Consider the following 16,087-nt stretch of genomic DNA (forward strand, 5'->3'; position numbering starts at 1 on the left):
GCAGTTGGAGCTGCCCTGTAGTCCCTCAAGCTGTCCTCTGAGAGTATGGATCAGCTCTAGCCAAAAGTCACGAACAGTCTCTGCTGGTGGCACAGGGCGAGCCTCAAAGATGCGGAAACAGCGGGCCCGCTAGATGAACCAGAGAGCTAGGCCGCTGATGAGCTCCCAACACTCCTCTCTCTCACTGCACCACTCCTGTGGAGTAAGATCTGTAGCAGGCTGGAGTGTAGGTCGCCCCCCCTGCATCACTATCATCCTGCTGGTGGAAGATAGCTCAAACTGAAGTGCCGAGCCCGTGAGGGTGGACCAAGCCGCTGCCCCCCAAGTGAACTGTCGAGCCGTGGAGAGGGCAGGCATCAGCTGAAGAACTCGTAGCCACACTTGCTGGGCCGAGGGACAGTCCCAAAGACAGTGACGCTGACTCTCCACCAACTGGTCACAGGCTGCACATGCGGCCGAGAGACCACTATGCACAAGCCAGCTCCCTACTACTGTGGCTCTGTGTGCAACCAGCCACTGGAACAAAGTGACGCGCCTCGGCTGTCTGGAGTCCCACACCCTCTGCCAAAACGCTGCCAAGAACTCGACTGTGAGGCCCTCCTCTTGCCAATGACGTGCTGCAGCGGGGCGGGCCTCTCTCTGTGCTGCAAGTATATGACGTCCAAGCCGAACAGTGTACTGAAAGAAGGGGACTCCTGGGCGGTCTGCAGAAGAGAATGGGTCCCTCCATAGCCACTCACCAGGATCCCACTGTACTCGTGCCAGTGGACAGCACTCCCAAGCCCATAGCCTCCAGTGTCCTGTCTCAAGAGCTGCTGGGTCAAGGTCTATGACGCAAGTCCTCCCACAGATGCCCACAACTCGGATCCTCTGGAAACAGCACTCTTCTACCTGCGGGGCCTCTACTCCAACTCGCTGTAAACGTCCCCCACCCTGAAGCTCGAAGAACAGGGCTGGGACAGTCTCTGAGCAAGCCCTGACTGAAATGAGAACCTCCAGTCGTGTGAAGGCTCCCATCCACCGGGGTGCTATTGGCTCGAGAGGCGTGAGCCACTCAACTTGAACTGACTCTGAGATGTCCTGACACATGCTCTCCACCCCTCTCATGCCCTGTAGCTGGACAACCTGCACCTCCTCTGACAAACCTGTGAACTCTAGCCAGTCACCTAGAGAGCGCATTGGACCTGTTGCCATGGGACCCCAAGAAACATAAGGCCGACTCCCAACCAAGTGGCCTCTCTGAGTGCTAACCATGGGGTTCCAGACGAGGGGCTGCCGTAGGCGCTCCTCTGTGCACGTCGGCTGTCTCTGCCCTAGGCCACGCCGTAAGAGCTCCCAAGATCGAAGCAAACTCACAGTGAATCGGTCCTCCAGTCTCCTGCTCAAACCAACTCGGCGCAACTCTGTAAAGATCCATCTGGTCGAAGGTTGCCAAGGGCCTCCTGACTGAGGCACCCTGGCACGAAGCCTCTGCAGCAAGAACTCCTTCCAGGGCTCCTCGCCTGGAAGAAGTCCTCTGACGAAGAACTTCCCAAGACGGGCTCTGCTCTGCTGGATCAATGATCCCAAGCCCTCCCTGAGAACAAGGAAGTGTGATGACCGACCAAGCCACCTTGGCTCGGGCAATCTGACTGTCGCAACCTGACCAAAGGAAGTTCCTGATCAGCCTCTCTACTTGGCTGATACAAGAACTCGAGAAGATCCAGCAAGGAGTGGTGTACCACATAGTTGCCAACAACACCTGGTTGGCAACTACTACTATACCAGCCAGCGAAAGTCGTGCTCAGCTCCAATGCAACAGCTTTCTCCTGATGGACAAGAGAAGAGGAGCAATCTGCTGCTTGGGGGACAAGTCCAAACCAACCTGACAACCCAAGTACCGAACTGCAGTCCCTGGAGGAATCCACGTGAAACCCTCTCCTGGCATCCAATCTGGCACAGGAGCACTGCCAACCGAGAAAGCCACTGTCTTTCTCCAGTTGATCAGTGCGCCCAATGCACAGCAGAAGGTCTCCAAAGCGTGCTCACATCAATGTAAATTGGCCTCCTGGCCCTCTAAGTACAAGGCTGAGTCGTCGGCAAACTCAGCGTCGAGAAGCTCATCTCCCCGTATAGGGAGTGCTAAGCCCCTCAGACCAACCTGCTGTGACACCAAAAATCTGCTCATCGCCTGCGCATAGTACAGAAAGAGAAAGGGGGCAAGAGGACAACCCTGTCTGACCGATCGTGTGAGCATGAAGCGCTCACCTCTACCTCCTGCCAACAGCACCTGACTGTGAGCCTGTCTGTACAAAGCTGACACCCCTCTGATCCAAGCATCTGAGAAGCCCATCCTACGTAACGTGCCCTGTAGAAAGTCCCAGTCAACTCTGTTGTATGCCTTCTCAAAATCGAGAAGAAGAATCACAAGGTCCTCCCCACGGAGTCGTGCCAGGGCAGAAGCCTCCCAGAAAGTGAAGATGTTGTCAAGGATACTGCGTTCCTTGACAAAACCTGTCTGAGTCCCATGTATAAGGCTCTCCAAAAGTGGTTGAATCCTCAAACTGAGAGCCTTGGCAAGAATTTTGTAGGCTGAGTTGAGGATGGTGATGGGGCGCCACTGTCGAATCTCATCCAAGGAGCCACCCTCCTTTGGAATGAGGTAAATCAGGCCCTCACTCATGCTATCCGGCATCACTCCTGTGTGCAGAATGTACTGAAAGGCACTACAAAGATCTGGGCCAAGCAGGTCCCAGTACTCCAAGAAGAAGTTGGGAGTCAGCCCATCCTCACGTGGACAGCTACCACGAGGGAGGGCCCTAAGAGCCGTGTGCAACTCCTCAAGATGAAGAGGTATCTCTAGCCTCTGGTGCATCTCCTCAGTCACTAGACAAGGCATCTGTGCCCAAACCTGCTCCCTGCATGCATCCCGTCTCTCTGACTGGGGCTCAGCCGACAGTAACTCACGGTAAAAGTCAGTAGCAACAGCACGCATATCCTCGGGCTCACAAACTACTGATCCATCAGGTCTCCTCAACTGATTGACCTTGGCATGCGAGTGCCGAGGTCCCACTGTCTCAAAAAAAGCACTTGTCACTCTGTCACCCACGTGAGTCCACTGAGATGCCTCTCGGTGAAAGGCAAACTCATGGTGCCTCTCCTCTGTGCAAGCAAGCTCCTGTCGAGCCTGCTGTAACTGCTCCTCGAACCATGGACTGTCTGGATGCTGCTCCTGCATCCTCTGTAGTGAAGCAATGCCTCGTCTGAGACGTTGCTCCTCCTCTCTCGCTGCAGCCCGTCGAGCCAGAGACTCCTGGAGAAAAAAGTGGCTAAGCTGAGCTAGGCCTAAGGCCAGTCCGTCAAGCAGAGCCTGGCTGTCCATGCCCTCTGTCCAGAGAGCCTCTACCCTCTCTCTGATTGCTGAGTCCAACAAGACCGGCTCTGGGATGTGCAGCATCGTGCTCCCACTCCTCTGCCTGTCTGCCACTGTGAGGATCACTGGTGCATGGTCCGAGAAGGATGTCCCAGAAGGGTCCTCCAACATGTTGAAGTCCCCTCCTACACACCAATGGTCAACCTGTGGCAAAGACTCAACAATCTGTGACCAAAACTCTGCACGAGCACTTGCGACATTGGGCGCATAGATGTTCAGGAAGCCCACAAGGCCACCCTGAACCTGCAGAGTAATCCACTAATCCCTGCCTGGCACAATAATCCCTCTGCCCACAATGGCCTGCTGCAATGAGTCCGCAATAGTCATACATACCCCACCCTTGATGCCTCCAGGTCCAAAAGCAGCTGACCAAAAGGTATCATAACGTCCACGCAAAATCTGACCACATCACCAAATGCGGCTCTCAGACAAATGGTGCTCTTGAAGCATAAGGAGATCAATCTCTCCTCCCACAAGGCAACGCTGAAGCTCCTGACGCAGTCGGCCCCGCTGTCGCTGAAACTGGGGCCCACCTAGTCCCTGCATGTTCCACGAGACGATCCTCATGGGGAGCGAGAGAGAACAGATGCTGCCGCAGCAGCAAGACAGGCTATCTTCGAGGCTTGCTTGGATGGGGAGTAATCCGCATCCGAGCGTCCTCTAGATAGGTGAGACTGGAGTGAGTGCGTGGCCCAAGCCGAAGCAGAGCGAGCCGTGCGTAAAGCAACCTCCTCTGTCCAGGAGTCCTCATGAATGTATACATAGCAAGGTAAACACTGCGTATCAGCAAAAAAGTACACCACAATGTGCCTACATCCTGCTGAGTCTGGGGGTGTCACCGCAAACTTGGCCAGTAGCCACAAAGTCTGTAGCAAATCTGTAACTCCAAGTTCTCCCATGTGGTGAGAGAACTCGAGAACCTGTGTATGCAACCATCCAGCCACTGAGTCGAGGGACCACTCTGTCTCGGTCCTACCACAGAGGGGGAAGGAGAAACCAACTGCTGAGTCCAAGGCCTCTGTCCCCCTAGCGGCGAGGAACAAAGCGTGGACCCTGAAGCAGGCTGCCTCGTGGTGTGCTGCGGAATCGCCGAGAAAGCGAGTGAACCCGTAATCGAAGATCCCAGCGGCGTCGGAGGTCAATGCTCGTCAGACCACGAGGGATAGCTGCAAGGGAAGATGTCTGAATCTGCAGAGGGGGCTGCAAGAAGGGCTGACCGTCTCTCGCTAGGCGACTCGTGGCAAAGGCGCTGCCAAGAGATCTCCTAGCCGCCGGCGAGGGACCAGTCTCCTAAGTCGACTCTGGTACTGAAGCAAGAGGAGGGGGAGAAGGAGCTGGGGGGGGGGGGGGGGGGGGGGGGGGGGAAGAGAAGCGGGGTGGGGCGACAGAGACAGGGGGGCGAGGTGGGGAGTGGGCGGGAGCAGAGGGCGAGGGAGGGGATGAGGAGGAGGAGGGGAAATCGGAAGGTGTGGCGGCTGGCGAGGGTGAAGCGGAGGTGGAGGCAGGCGTAGGGGGCTCCTCCTGCTCAAGAGGAACAAAGCGGTTCCCCGTGGGAACCCACTGTTGCTGAGTAGGCACCTGAGGGGCACTCTGAGTGCTAGGCTGTTGCTGTGGCCCCCGGCGTCGACGGCCACGGGCCTGCTTCCACCCCTCCTCTGCTGGAGCCCCAGGCTCGGAGGGTGGCTCTGACTCTGTGCGCTGTGCCGTTGGCTGTGGCTGCGGCCCAGCCTTGGCAGGCTAGGGCTGAGGCTGAGGTGCAGGTCGTGGCCTCCTCCGTGGACAGGCCTTCGCTAGGTGGCCCATCTGTCTGCAAATGAAGCACTGGTTCGGGAGACCCGAGTACTGCACACTTTGTCTAAACCAACCCCCACTCACCCGAGGCAGAAGGATGACCTTCGGGAGCGTGTTTGTATCTTTGACCAAAACTCGAACTGAAGGGATGCCAGCCGCCTTGGCAGCTACTGATGCTGCCGTACGAGGTGTCTCCAGGACAGTCCCGATGACGAAGCCAATCCTGGAGAGAAGTGGGAGGTACTCCCTCCGTAAACCCGGAAAGCAGACTGAGATGGGGATGTCTGCCTCCTCTACTAGCACATCCGAAGTCGGGTCAAAACCATGTCGCCACTGTCGAAAGTGGGCGCGTGATGCTCGGATGGCCAGTGGACTCATAGCTATGACCTTGGAGGCCATCTTGGAGGTCTCGAACTCGATCTGGTAGTACCCTCGTCCGAGAATCTGGACATCCAAGATCTTGCCCACCTCTGTGAGAAGGCGGGCTTGGAGAAGGTCTCGCAGCTCTCGTCTGCTAGGACGGGTGCCGAGAACCTTGCAGATGACAGAAGTCTCCTGCAAGCGCTCTACCTCTGCGGCAAGGCTCGCTTGCTCTGTCGGCGAAAGAGCAAGTCGAATGGTGGGCTCAACGGGGTCGGACGAGGGGGCTTCAGGCGAGTCCCTCTGTGGTGGAGCTGGAGCCTCCATCTGTGTCAATTGCTGAGTCGAAGAAGCGGACGGTGAAGAAATTCTGCGACCGAGTACGCCGAGCACTTGTCCGAAGAGTAAGTGTTGCAGAGCCAGGTGCAGAAGACCTTCGGGAACGATGAGGACAAGGGGGGGGGGGGGGGGGAGGGGGGGGGGATGGGGGGACGGATAAAGTGGCGAGCGAGAGTTCAAGAGGCTGTGGGGGGGGGGGGGGGGGGGGGGAGGGAGAAGCGGCCAGGGAAGGGGGGGGGAGCGGACGGGCTTGGGGGCAGCAAGGGGCGAGGGCGGCGGGCAGCAGAGGGCAAGGGTGGCGGGCTGGGCTGGGCGAGGGAGGCAACGCGAGGGCGAGGGGGCCAGCGCGAGGGCAAGGGAGGCAGCGCGAGGGCGAGGGGGCAGTGCGGGGGCTGGAGGCAGCGCGAGGGCGAGAGAGAGAGGGGGGGGGGGGGGGGGGGGGTGGTGAGGGGCAGTGATGGCGCAACAGGGGGGGGGGGGGGAGCGTGCTGCAGCAGTGAGCTCGCAAAATCAAAGCTAACACCCCTTTGATCCAAGCATCTGAGAAGTCCATCCTACGTAGAGTGCCCTCCAAAAAGTCCCAGTCAACTCTGTCGTAGGCCTTCTCAAAATCGAGAAGAAGAATCACTAGATCCTCACCACGGAGTCGCGCGAGGGCAGAAGCCTCCGAAAAAGTAAAGATGTTGTCAAGGATACTACGCTCCTTGACAAAACGTGTCTGTGTCCCATGTATAATGCTCTCTAGAAGTGGCTGAATCCTCAAACTTAGAGCCTTGGCAAGAATTTTGTAGGCTGGGTTGAGGATGGTGATGGGGCGCCACTGTCGAATCTCATCCAAGTAGCCACCCTCCTTGGGAATGAGGTTGATTAGGCCCTCACTCATGCTGTCTGGCATCTCTCCTGTGTGCAGGATGTACTCGAAAGCACTACAGAGATTTGAGCCAAGCAAGTCCTAGTACTGCAAGAAAAAGTTGGGAGTCAAGTCATCCTCACCTGGACAGCTACCTTAGGGGAGTGCTCTAAGAGCCGTGTGTAGCTCCTTAAGCTGAAGAGGAAACTCAAGCCTCTGGCGCATCTCCTCAGTCACAAGACAAGGCACCTGTGCCCACACTACTCTTTGCATGCATCCTGACGCTCTGACTGAGGCTGTGCAGACAGTAAATCACGGTAGAAGTCAGTAGCAACTGCAGGCATGTCCTCTGGCTCTGAAGCAATTGACCCGTCGGGCCTCCTCAACTGAATAACCTTGGCATGCGTATGTCGAGGTCCCACTGCCTCAAAGAAAGCGCCCATCACTCTGTCACCCACCTGGGTCCACTGAGATGCCTGTCGATGGAAAGCAAACTCATGGCGCCTCTCCTCTGTGCTGACGAGCTCCTGGCGAGCTTGCTGTAACTGTTTCTCCAACCAAGGACTGTTTGGATGCTGCTCCTACATCCTCTGTAAGGAGCAACGGCCCTTCGGAGACGCCGCTCCTCCTCTCTTGCTGTAGCCAGGCGAGCCCAAGACTCAAGAAAGAGTCGACTAAGCTGAGCAAGTCCTGAGGCCACTCTGTCAGCAGGAGAATCCTGCATGTCTAGGCTCTCAGTCCAGAGAGCGTCCTCTCGCTCTCGAAGCGCTGAGTCCAGCAAGACCCTCTCTGGGATGCGAAGCATCGTGCTCCCCCTCCTCAGCCTATCAGTCACAGTAAGGATCACCGAGGCATGGTCCGAAAAGGAAGTCCGTGTCAGAATGCCAACTGTCCCACCCAAGTCACAGAAGTGGTCACTAGCATAGAAGTGATCTATTCGAGATAGATTCACGCCTCCCACTCTGCGGTCCGAACGAGAGAAGGCCAAGCTGTCTGGGGGCCTCACGAAGCTAGAATGCTGCCACACATCTGAAACTTGCAGAGTCATACATAACCTCTCCCAAGCTGCTACCTCAACTCCATGCACAGTAGTATGGCTACCACCAATCCTGTCAGAGGGTTCCCCTCCAACATGTTGAAGTCACCCCCTATGCACCATTGCTCTGCCTCCGGCAGAGTCTCAACAATCTGAGACCAAAACTCTGCACGTGTCCTCGCCACATTGGGCGCATAGATGTTCAGGAAGCCCACGAGACAACCCTGAACCTGCATAGTGATCCACTGAGCTCTGCCTGGTACAATAATCCCTCTGCCCACAATGGCCTGCTGCATAGAATCCGTAATAGTCATACATACCCCGCCTTGGATGCCACCAGGTCCAAATGCAGCTAACCAAAAAGTCTCATATATCGTCCACGCAAAAGCTGACCACAACGTCTAATGCGGCTCTCACACAGATGATGCTCTTGTAGCATAAGAATGTCAATCTCTCCTCCCACAAGGCATCGCTGAAGCTCCTGACGCAGTCGGCCCCTCTGACGCTTAAACTGGGGCCCACCTTCACTATACGTTCCGTGAGACTATCCTCATGGGGAGCGAGAAAGAACTGATGCTGCTGCAGCAGCTAACCGTGCTATCTTCGAGGCTAGCTTGGATGCGGAGTAATCTGCATCCAAGCGTCCTCGAGATAGGAGAGACTGCAGAGAGTGTCTAGCCCAAGCCCAAGTAGACCAAGCCGTGCGTAAAGCAACCTCCTCTGTCCAAGAGTCCTCATGTATGTATACATAGTATGGCGAGCTCTGCGTGTCAGCAAAGAAGTGAACCACAATGTGTCTACATCCTTCTGCGTCTAGAGGTGTCACAACAAACTTGGCCAATGGCCAAAGAGTCTGAAGCTAGCCTGTAACCCCTAGATCTCCCATGTGGTGAGAGAACTCTAAGGCATGTGTCTGCAGCCACTCCAACATTGAGTCTATAGTCCACTCAGCCTCGTCCTTGCCGCATAGGGGAAAAGAGAAGCCAACCGTTGAGTCCAAGGCCTCTATCTCCCTAGATGCAAGGAACAGAACGTGAACTCTGAAGCAGGTTGCCTCAAGGTTTGGTGAGGGGTCGCCGAGAAACCGTGTAAAGTCGTAGGCAAAGAAATCCCACTAGCGACAAATGTCGAAGCTCGTCACACCACGAGGAACTGCTGCAAAGGGAGACGTCTGCACCAAAAGAGGGGGTCACAAGAAAGGCTGTCCCTCTCTCACTAAGCGGCTCGTGGCACAGGGGTTGCCAAGAGATCTCCTAGTAGCCGAGGAAGACCCTGCCCCCTGGGACGGCTGCGAGACTGGAGCGAGAGGGGGTGAGGGAACAGGAAGGGAAGGGGGAGAGGGGGGGTGAGTGGGATCGACAAAGGTAGGAGGGCGAGATGGAGAGGCATAGGGAGGAGGAGAGAGGGGGGGAGGAGGGGCTGTCGAGGGTGAGGCTGAGGTGGAGGCTGGAGCAGGGACCTCGTCTTGTTGAAGAGGGTCAAAACGGTTCCCGTGGGAACCCACTGCTGCTGGCAGGAGCCTGAGGACCACTCTGAGTGCGAGGCTGGCGCGGTGGCCCCTGCCTACGTCGACCACGAACTTGCTGCTAGCCCTCCTCCGCTTGAGCCCCAGGCTCGGAGGGTGGCTCTGCCTACGTACTTGGTGAATCTGCTTGCTATTGCTGGCCAGCCCTTGCTGGCTGGGGCTGGGCCTCTGGTGTGGGTTGAGGTCTCCATCGTGGACAGGCCTTCGCAAGATGGCCCATCTGTCGACAAATGAAACACTGATTCGGGAGGCCCGAATACTCCACGCTCTGTTTGAACCAACCCCCACTCACCCGAGGAAGTAGGATGACCTTGGGGAGAGCGTGGGTGTCCCTAACCAGAACACGTACTGAGGGAATGCTAGCCGCCTTGGCAGCTATTGAGGTTGCCGTGTGAGGTGTCTCCAGGACAGTCCCAATCGCTGAGCCTATCCTGGACAAAAGTGGTAAGTATTCCCTCCTCAAACCAGGAAAGCAGACGGAGATGGGGAGGTTTGCCTCCTCTACCAGAACATCCGAAGCTGGGTCAAAGCCATGCCTCCACTGTCGAAAGTGGGCTCGAACTGCTTGGATGGTCAAAGGGCTCATCGCGATAACCTTGGACGCCATCTCGGAGGTCTCAAACTCTATCTGATAGTAGCCGCGTCTGAGGAACTGAACGTCCAAGATCTTGCCCACCTCTGCGAGAGGCGGGCATGGAGGAGATCACGAAGCTCTGCTTTGCTGCGTCTGGTGCCGAGAATCTTGTAGATGACGGAGGTCACCTGCAGGCGTTCCAGCTCTGCGGCTAGGCTCGCTTGCTCTGTCGGTGAAAGAGGAAGTCGAATGGTGGGCTTGGGTCGGGCGAGGGGACTTCACTGGAGTTGGCGGAGCTTGAGCCTCCATCTGTGTTTGCTATTGTGGAGAAGAGGCGGAGAAACGTCGACGAGGGGGGAAACTCCCACTGGACCAAGCACGCCGAAGGTGCTGGTGAGGCCTGACAAGCAGGAGAGGCTAGGTTGGCGGGCAGCGGGCAGGAAGCAGGCGGGTAGTGGGAGGGTAGCGGGTGGGGGATGTGCAGTGGGCAGGCGGGCGGGGGATGTGCAATGGGCAGCGGGAGGGGCAGCGGCGTGGCAGTGGGCAGGGAAAGGGGCGCAGGGGGCGGACAAGAGGTCTGCCACGCAGGGGGGAAGAGCAGCGCGAGGGCAGGGGGGCAGCAACAACGAGCCAGTTGTGTGGTTTCTTTGCCAAAAAGTAATTGATTCCCATCTCTTTGGAACTTTGGAAGCTTCCGTGAAATTTCCTCCAGAGAAAGCTGCATCAAATTGTTGTATTAAGGCCTTATCTGTATCCTCCTTCGTAGCTCTCGTCTGTACAATATTGCCACCCCTCCTGATCCCCAAAAATTATTGTGAGTACGCAAACACTTCCGGTGTTAGGGACACCCCCCCCTCCCTCTCGGTGCCCAAAAAAAGAAAGAAGAAGAAGAGGAATCACCCTCGATTACTCTCGGATAAAAGTGGGCACATACTCCATGCAGACATGCCAATGATTGTCCCCACAAAACAATAGATTCACAAAGCATGTATCCACATGTATCCTAAATCTACACTTGGAATAATTTCGGGAAACAGTCACTGTCTGTGCGCAGAATGAAATTGTGATGAAGCTAGCAGCTTAAAGATATGTAAAAGAAAGTCTTTACGATGTTTCTTTATGTTGTTTCTTTTTCTTGATTCGTATAGAGAGTGGAAAGATGATTTTCACATGTGTGCTTGTTTGTGTGCATGTTGGAAGCTATTAGAAGCCAGATTTTCAAGGTGTTGTCAATATATACTGAGTCAAAAGCTTTTGTTGAGAATTTGTCTGCTTGTACCTTACAGATTTGGTATTGGTATGTAAAGTCATCTTGCTTGGAGTTTTCTCGTAAAGCGGCAACTGAATTGATATCTTTCTTAATATATGTTGGGGCTTCATGAACAGGACTTGGAAAAGGGAAAACTTTTTTCTTTGGAGGAGCAGGTTGAGCACAAGGTTGGTGTTGCAAGTATTACATGCTTAATCAATTGATTGAAAGTTTTATTGATCTATGATCAACAGCTTGTTGTTCAACCATACCTGTAATTGATTTTTGTCTCTTCGTTTCTTGATCAGTTGGCTCTTGTATCCAGATTTTAATTTTTCTAAACTCGTCTACATTTTTTTATTATAGATGTATCTATCAATGTATTTCTCTTCTAATATGTCCGCTTCTATTTCTTCAGTCCTGTAGTTTTGTTTCAGCTAGATACATTCTAATTGAGGCAGAAGTACTGTCAGTAGTACAATTGTGGTCTTGCTTCAAGAAATTGAGATCACAATTACAGCCAAGTTATTGCACAAGTATTGGCTGCCCCACAAGGAAGAAGACCTTAGAAAGCTCTTTGGCTGTTAGGTTTTGGAATGAGTAATAAAGAAAAGGTTCAGAAAGCAATAGCTTCCAACGTACATAATCATTAGTTGTATTTGTGTACTTTTTTGCAATACAAAAGAAACCCATTAAAACACCACTTAAAAATTCCAAGACACTAGTAAGCATAAGCTTGGCTATCTCATCAGCAACGAAGGGCAACATATTACCATTTATTGGTGCTTCATTGAGCTCTTTCAATGGATTTCACTTATAATAATACTTCCCATCTGAACCGTTTCATCTTTCAAAGATGCATCTTCGTATCTGTTACATAATCTCATTCATAGGCTTTGGGGTTTATTGAAGAACGGACAAATTTTGGATGATCCACTTTCCTCTATGCTCAATTTTTGGAGAACCACCTGAGATGGAATACCTGTGACAGACTGAAAGGTCTGAGGGTTAAGAATTTTATGGGATTGTCTTTGTTCAGAAGACAAGGCTTAGCCTTGGTAAGTGATGCTCATATAGTTAATTTCCTAGTCTCATATCTGTTCTGATGTTATTGCTTCCTTCTCATAATAAATAGCGGTTTCATGTCTGTTGAGTTCCCACTTTAATTGATCCGAGCTATTAAACTTAATGAGGTATTAAAAATTGGAGGCTGTGCTAGCCTTTACCTAGTCCGGTGGCTGATGCTGTACTTTGATGTTGCATGTTGGCATTGCAGATTCAGTTTGTACAGAAAGTTGTGGCAGATGAGAAGATTCCTCTTGTCTTGGTTTGCTCTTAATGATTCGATGGCAATCATTGTACTCAATTTCAATGATCTTGTATTGCTTGCATCAAGCTCAAGCAGATTGGTGGACTGTAGGTGGGACATTCTATTGGTGCACACATGGCTCTATGTGTTTTCAAAAGATTTCCAGATAAGGTTATTGATACTTTTCTTGTTTGGTTGTGCAAAGCTGACTTCATCGACGTTAGGCTTTTCAATTGTTTGCTTCTTTCTATCTGCAGCCCTTTGATATCTTCTTGTATCGACTGTTTGTCCTTATTAATGTAGGTGCAACATGTTGTAGCATTATACCCATTCCTTGCTACCAATGAAGGTTCATGCTTTCAGTCTTTCCTCAAATGGTCTCTCAGGTATGCCTGCACTGTGGTTTGTTTCTTTTTGTTGTCATTTCTTTTGGGCAAAGAAGATCCTTATATTTTTCATGAGGGAAAAATGTATAAAGGGAGGAGACACTCCCAAATGAAGGATAGAGGATATATGGCTACAGGAGGAATACAATGCCAATGGCGACCTCGTCCTGGTGCCACAAACGAGTGAAAGCCTGGCACCGTCTCTTAGCCCTGTCTAAGCTTCCCTATAGGCTGTCATGCTTTCTTCTGAGAGTGTGTACGAGCTCAAACCAAAAAATGCTAACCGTCACTGCAGCTTGCGCCTGAAAGACACGGAAAGATCGAACCCTCCAGATGAACCAGAGGCCTAGGATGCTGGTCAACTTTTATCTAAGGTCTCTGTCCTTAGTCCTTGGCGATATCGAGAAATTCTGCGTAGGGCAATGTTGAGGGTTTTGGGTCATGCAATGGTGAAGTCTCTTCCATGTTCGCAGCATATCTGTCCTGCCATCGTCGGCTTTATCCGACTCTGAGCATCTCTATTGTATCTTTGGCTGCCATGGAGAGTTGCTACTGTACCTCAAGCTCGATCCTAGCCAAACGAAGCTCCTTCCTAAGCTCACCACACGGTAGGAGTCTGTCCCCCCAACGATGTGGGTACAATAATGGCCTGCTAAACAGCCTTGGCATGACCAGATTATCCATCTCTACCACACCATAAAGAGTTCTTGATAAGCTGTTGAATTGGGCCCATATAGGAGCTAGAGAAGATCAGGAAGACTTGATGTGCCACATCGTCGCCAAAAGCCCTTGGTCGTCCACCACTATCATTCTTTATCGGGAAAGGCATGCCGAGTTGCAGTGTGAAAGCTTCCTCCTATTGCTCAAGAGGAAGGGATCGAGTGAAAGCCTTCTCAAGGAGACTAATTAGGGTTGGGTGTCTGATCAATTCAGTCTTGCGCTAGGTGATTAGCCACCCGAAGCCACACAAAATGTATCAAAAGACAACTTGCCGCTCTGAAGATTGGCCTCCTTGCCATCCAAATACAATGCAGTGGTATCATAAGACTCCATAGACTGAAGCTCCTCATCACGAATAGGCATGTGGAATGCCAAATTTCTTGAGCATTGAGGTACCTATGTTAGGGTTAGGGTGGGTTAGAGAGAGTAGCATTCATGGTGTGTGTGTGTGTGTGTAAATTAAAGAGAGAAATGAAGAGACACAATGTAGACTCACTCTAATATGAGATGACAAAGCCATCATTTAAAGGAATAGACACATGGTTCTCACCTCTTGGTTACACACTTTCCATGCTTCCATAATGGGTCATAAATGTACTCACATGATTCTTATGTCCTCTAGGCTAGAGGAGGCTGAGAGCCTCCTCAACTATGAAACTGAGAAGCTGCATGCTGCACTACATCAGACTCCATGATCATCGTAGTCTTCCACTGTCTAGTTAGACTCTCATCAAGCAACACACTCTAGAATCCTGAGTGTCTTGCTTGCCATCCTTGCTCTCTCCTCAATAGCTAGTATAACAAGCGCATGATTTGAGGATCATTAGCTTGCTAAAATGGGCGTCGCATGTGCACATGGCTCTATGTGCCACGTGGACATGCTTCATCGACGTCTAGAGCCAATTTTCCAGCTTCGGCACCCTCTTGCATAAATGGATTGTACAAGCATTTTGACAGATGTTATTACACTACGGTGGGCATTTGGCATGACGTGTATATAGTTTTTACTTAGAGGAATCCAATGAGCCATGCTCTGCGCCAATCTGATTCCCGGGTGCGACAGTTTCACCTAGAAATTGAGCTCTTTTCAAACTTATTAATAAATATTTTTTATAATTTTATTTATAAGAATTTGACAGAGGTTTTGCCCTAGCTCAACCTAGAGTTTATAACCTGCAATTTTTGCCTATTAAGGGAGCAGCCAGGCCATCGATTTGCATCAATTGAACGGAGCACCAGTTCAGCCCCAGCCTTTTGAGCAGATCCCTTTTGGCGTTTTTGCTCTAGATCAGCCAGCGTTTTCTGGATCAGCTTTCAGCCTCAGCTTTTTTTCAAGTTGACGCCAGATCAGCCTAGCGCTTGCATATTTCAGCGGGGCTGGTAGCGTTTTCAGTTTTCAGCCCGTCTTCCTCTCCGGAAACGGCTTGTATCTGACCTCGTCGGTCTTCCTGTTGCAGTACTTCAACAGCTCTTTATTCCTCTCACATCAGGAGCGCAATTCAGCCCCAGATTTACCCCTTGGTGGCCATCTGCAATCCCACATTGAGAAGGATCCGAAGGTGCATCAAATCAGCCTTGGAGGTGCCTCGTCTTGAGGAGTTACCACGGCGACATTCCCCATTCGTGTCAGTAGAGTCTCCTCTTGAGGTACTGCATGTGTGTACATTCCATTTACGCAATTAAAAAGCAAATACCACATTAGCAACGGTGTGGGGGGCCCTTGAGAGGGTTGGTTGGGACCACATCGGATCTCTCTCTCTCTCTCTCTCTCTCTCTCTCTCTCTCTCTCTCTCTCTCTCTCCCGCTCGTGCGCGCTCTGCAACCCCCCCCCCGCTTGTGCGCTGCCTCCCTGCCTGTGCGCGCTCCCCGCTCCTTGCCTACACGCGCTCCCTGCTCCCCTCCCCGTGCCTTGTTTTCTTGCTGCTTCCGCACGCGCGGCCTCGTTCCCGCAGCCCTGTCCTGCCCCCCCTCCCCCCCAAGTAGAGAGAGAATGGACTTTTTGGATTTTTTTCCCAGCATATAGAGAGGAGGAGGTTCCAGCGTAGAGAGAGAAGATGGATTTTTTTCCAGCGTAGAGAGAGGAGGAGGTTTAGGCATAGAGAGAGAAAGAGGGGATTTCAAGCGTAGAGAGAAGGGTAGAGAGAGAAGACGTAGAGAGGAAATCTGAGAGCGTAGAGAGAGAATAGGCCTGCACGCGTAGAGAAAGGAGAGAGAGAGAGGGGAAAAAAACCTTGCAAGCGTAGAGAGAGGAGAGAGAGGAAAAAAAAACCCTCTTCTTCACTTTGTGCCCCTGTCCCTCCCTTGCTGTGGCCTTTCAATCATGAGAAAGCAAAATAGCAAGGATGTCCCGGTGGAGGATGCCAACCAAAAATGCAAAGAAGAATTGAGCGAGTCCATTAGCAACATCAACCGCCACCTCCTAGGTACTATCAACGAACTCGACGCACGCGTGGTAGCACAGGAAAGCACAATACATACACTCGAGGATCCCGTGAAGGCCCAAGATGACGAAATCGCACTACTCAAGAAAGAGCTT

General features: G+C 52.5%; 1 protein-coding gene across 3 annotated transcripts in view; it reads left to right on the forward strand.

Annotated features, from left to right (window-relative positions):
- Nucleotides 1–16,087, forward strand: part of LOC147438194 (alpha/beta-Hydrolases superfamily protein) — a 147,561-nt gene that overhangs the window by 50,388 nt on the left and 81,086 nt on the right. For all 3 annotated transcript variants that reach the window (XM_086486086.1, XM_086486088.1, XM_086486087.1), the window contains 4 exons: nucleotides 11,274–11,324; nucleotides 12,413–12,463; nucleotides 12,557–12,616; nucleotides 12,749–12,831. In XM_086486086.1, the coding sequence (XP_086342212.1) occupies nucleotides 11,274–11,324; nucleotides 12,413–12,463; nucleotides 12,557–12,616; nucleotides 12,749–12,831 (245 nt within the window). The remainder of the gene's footprint in view (nucleotides 1–11,273; nucleotides 11,325–12,412; nucleotides 12,464–12,556; nucleotides 12,617–12,748; nucleotides 12,832–16,087) is intronic.

The sequence above is a fragment of the Adiantum capillus-veneris genome, chromosome 17 (genome assembly GCF_014529385.1).
Source record: "Adiantum capillus-veneris isolate H3 chromosome 17, ASM1452938v2, whole genome shotgun sequence".
NCBI classification, from domain to species: Eukaryota; Viridiplantae; Streptophyta; class Polypodiopsida; order Polypodiales; family Pteridaceae; genus Adiantum; species Adiantum capillus-veneris.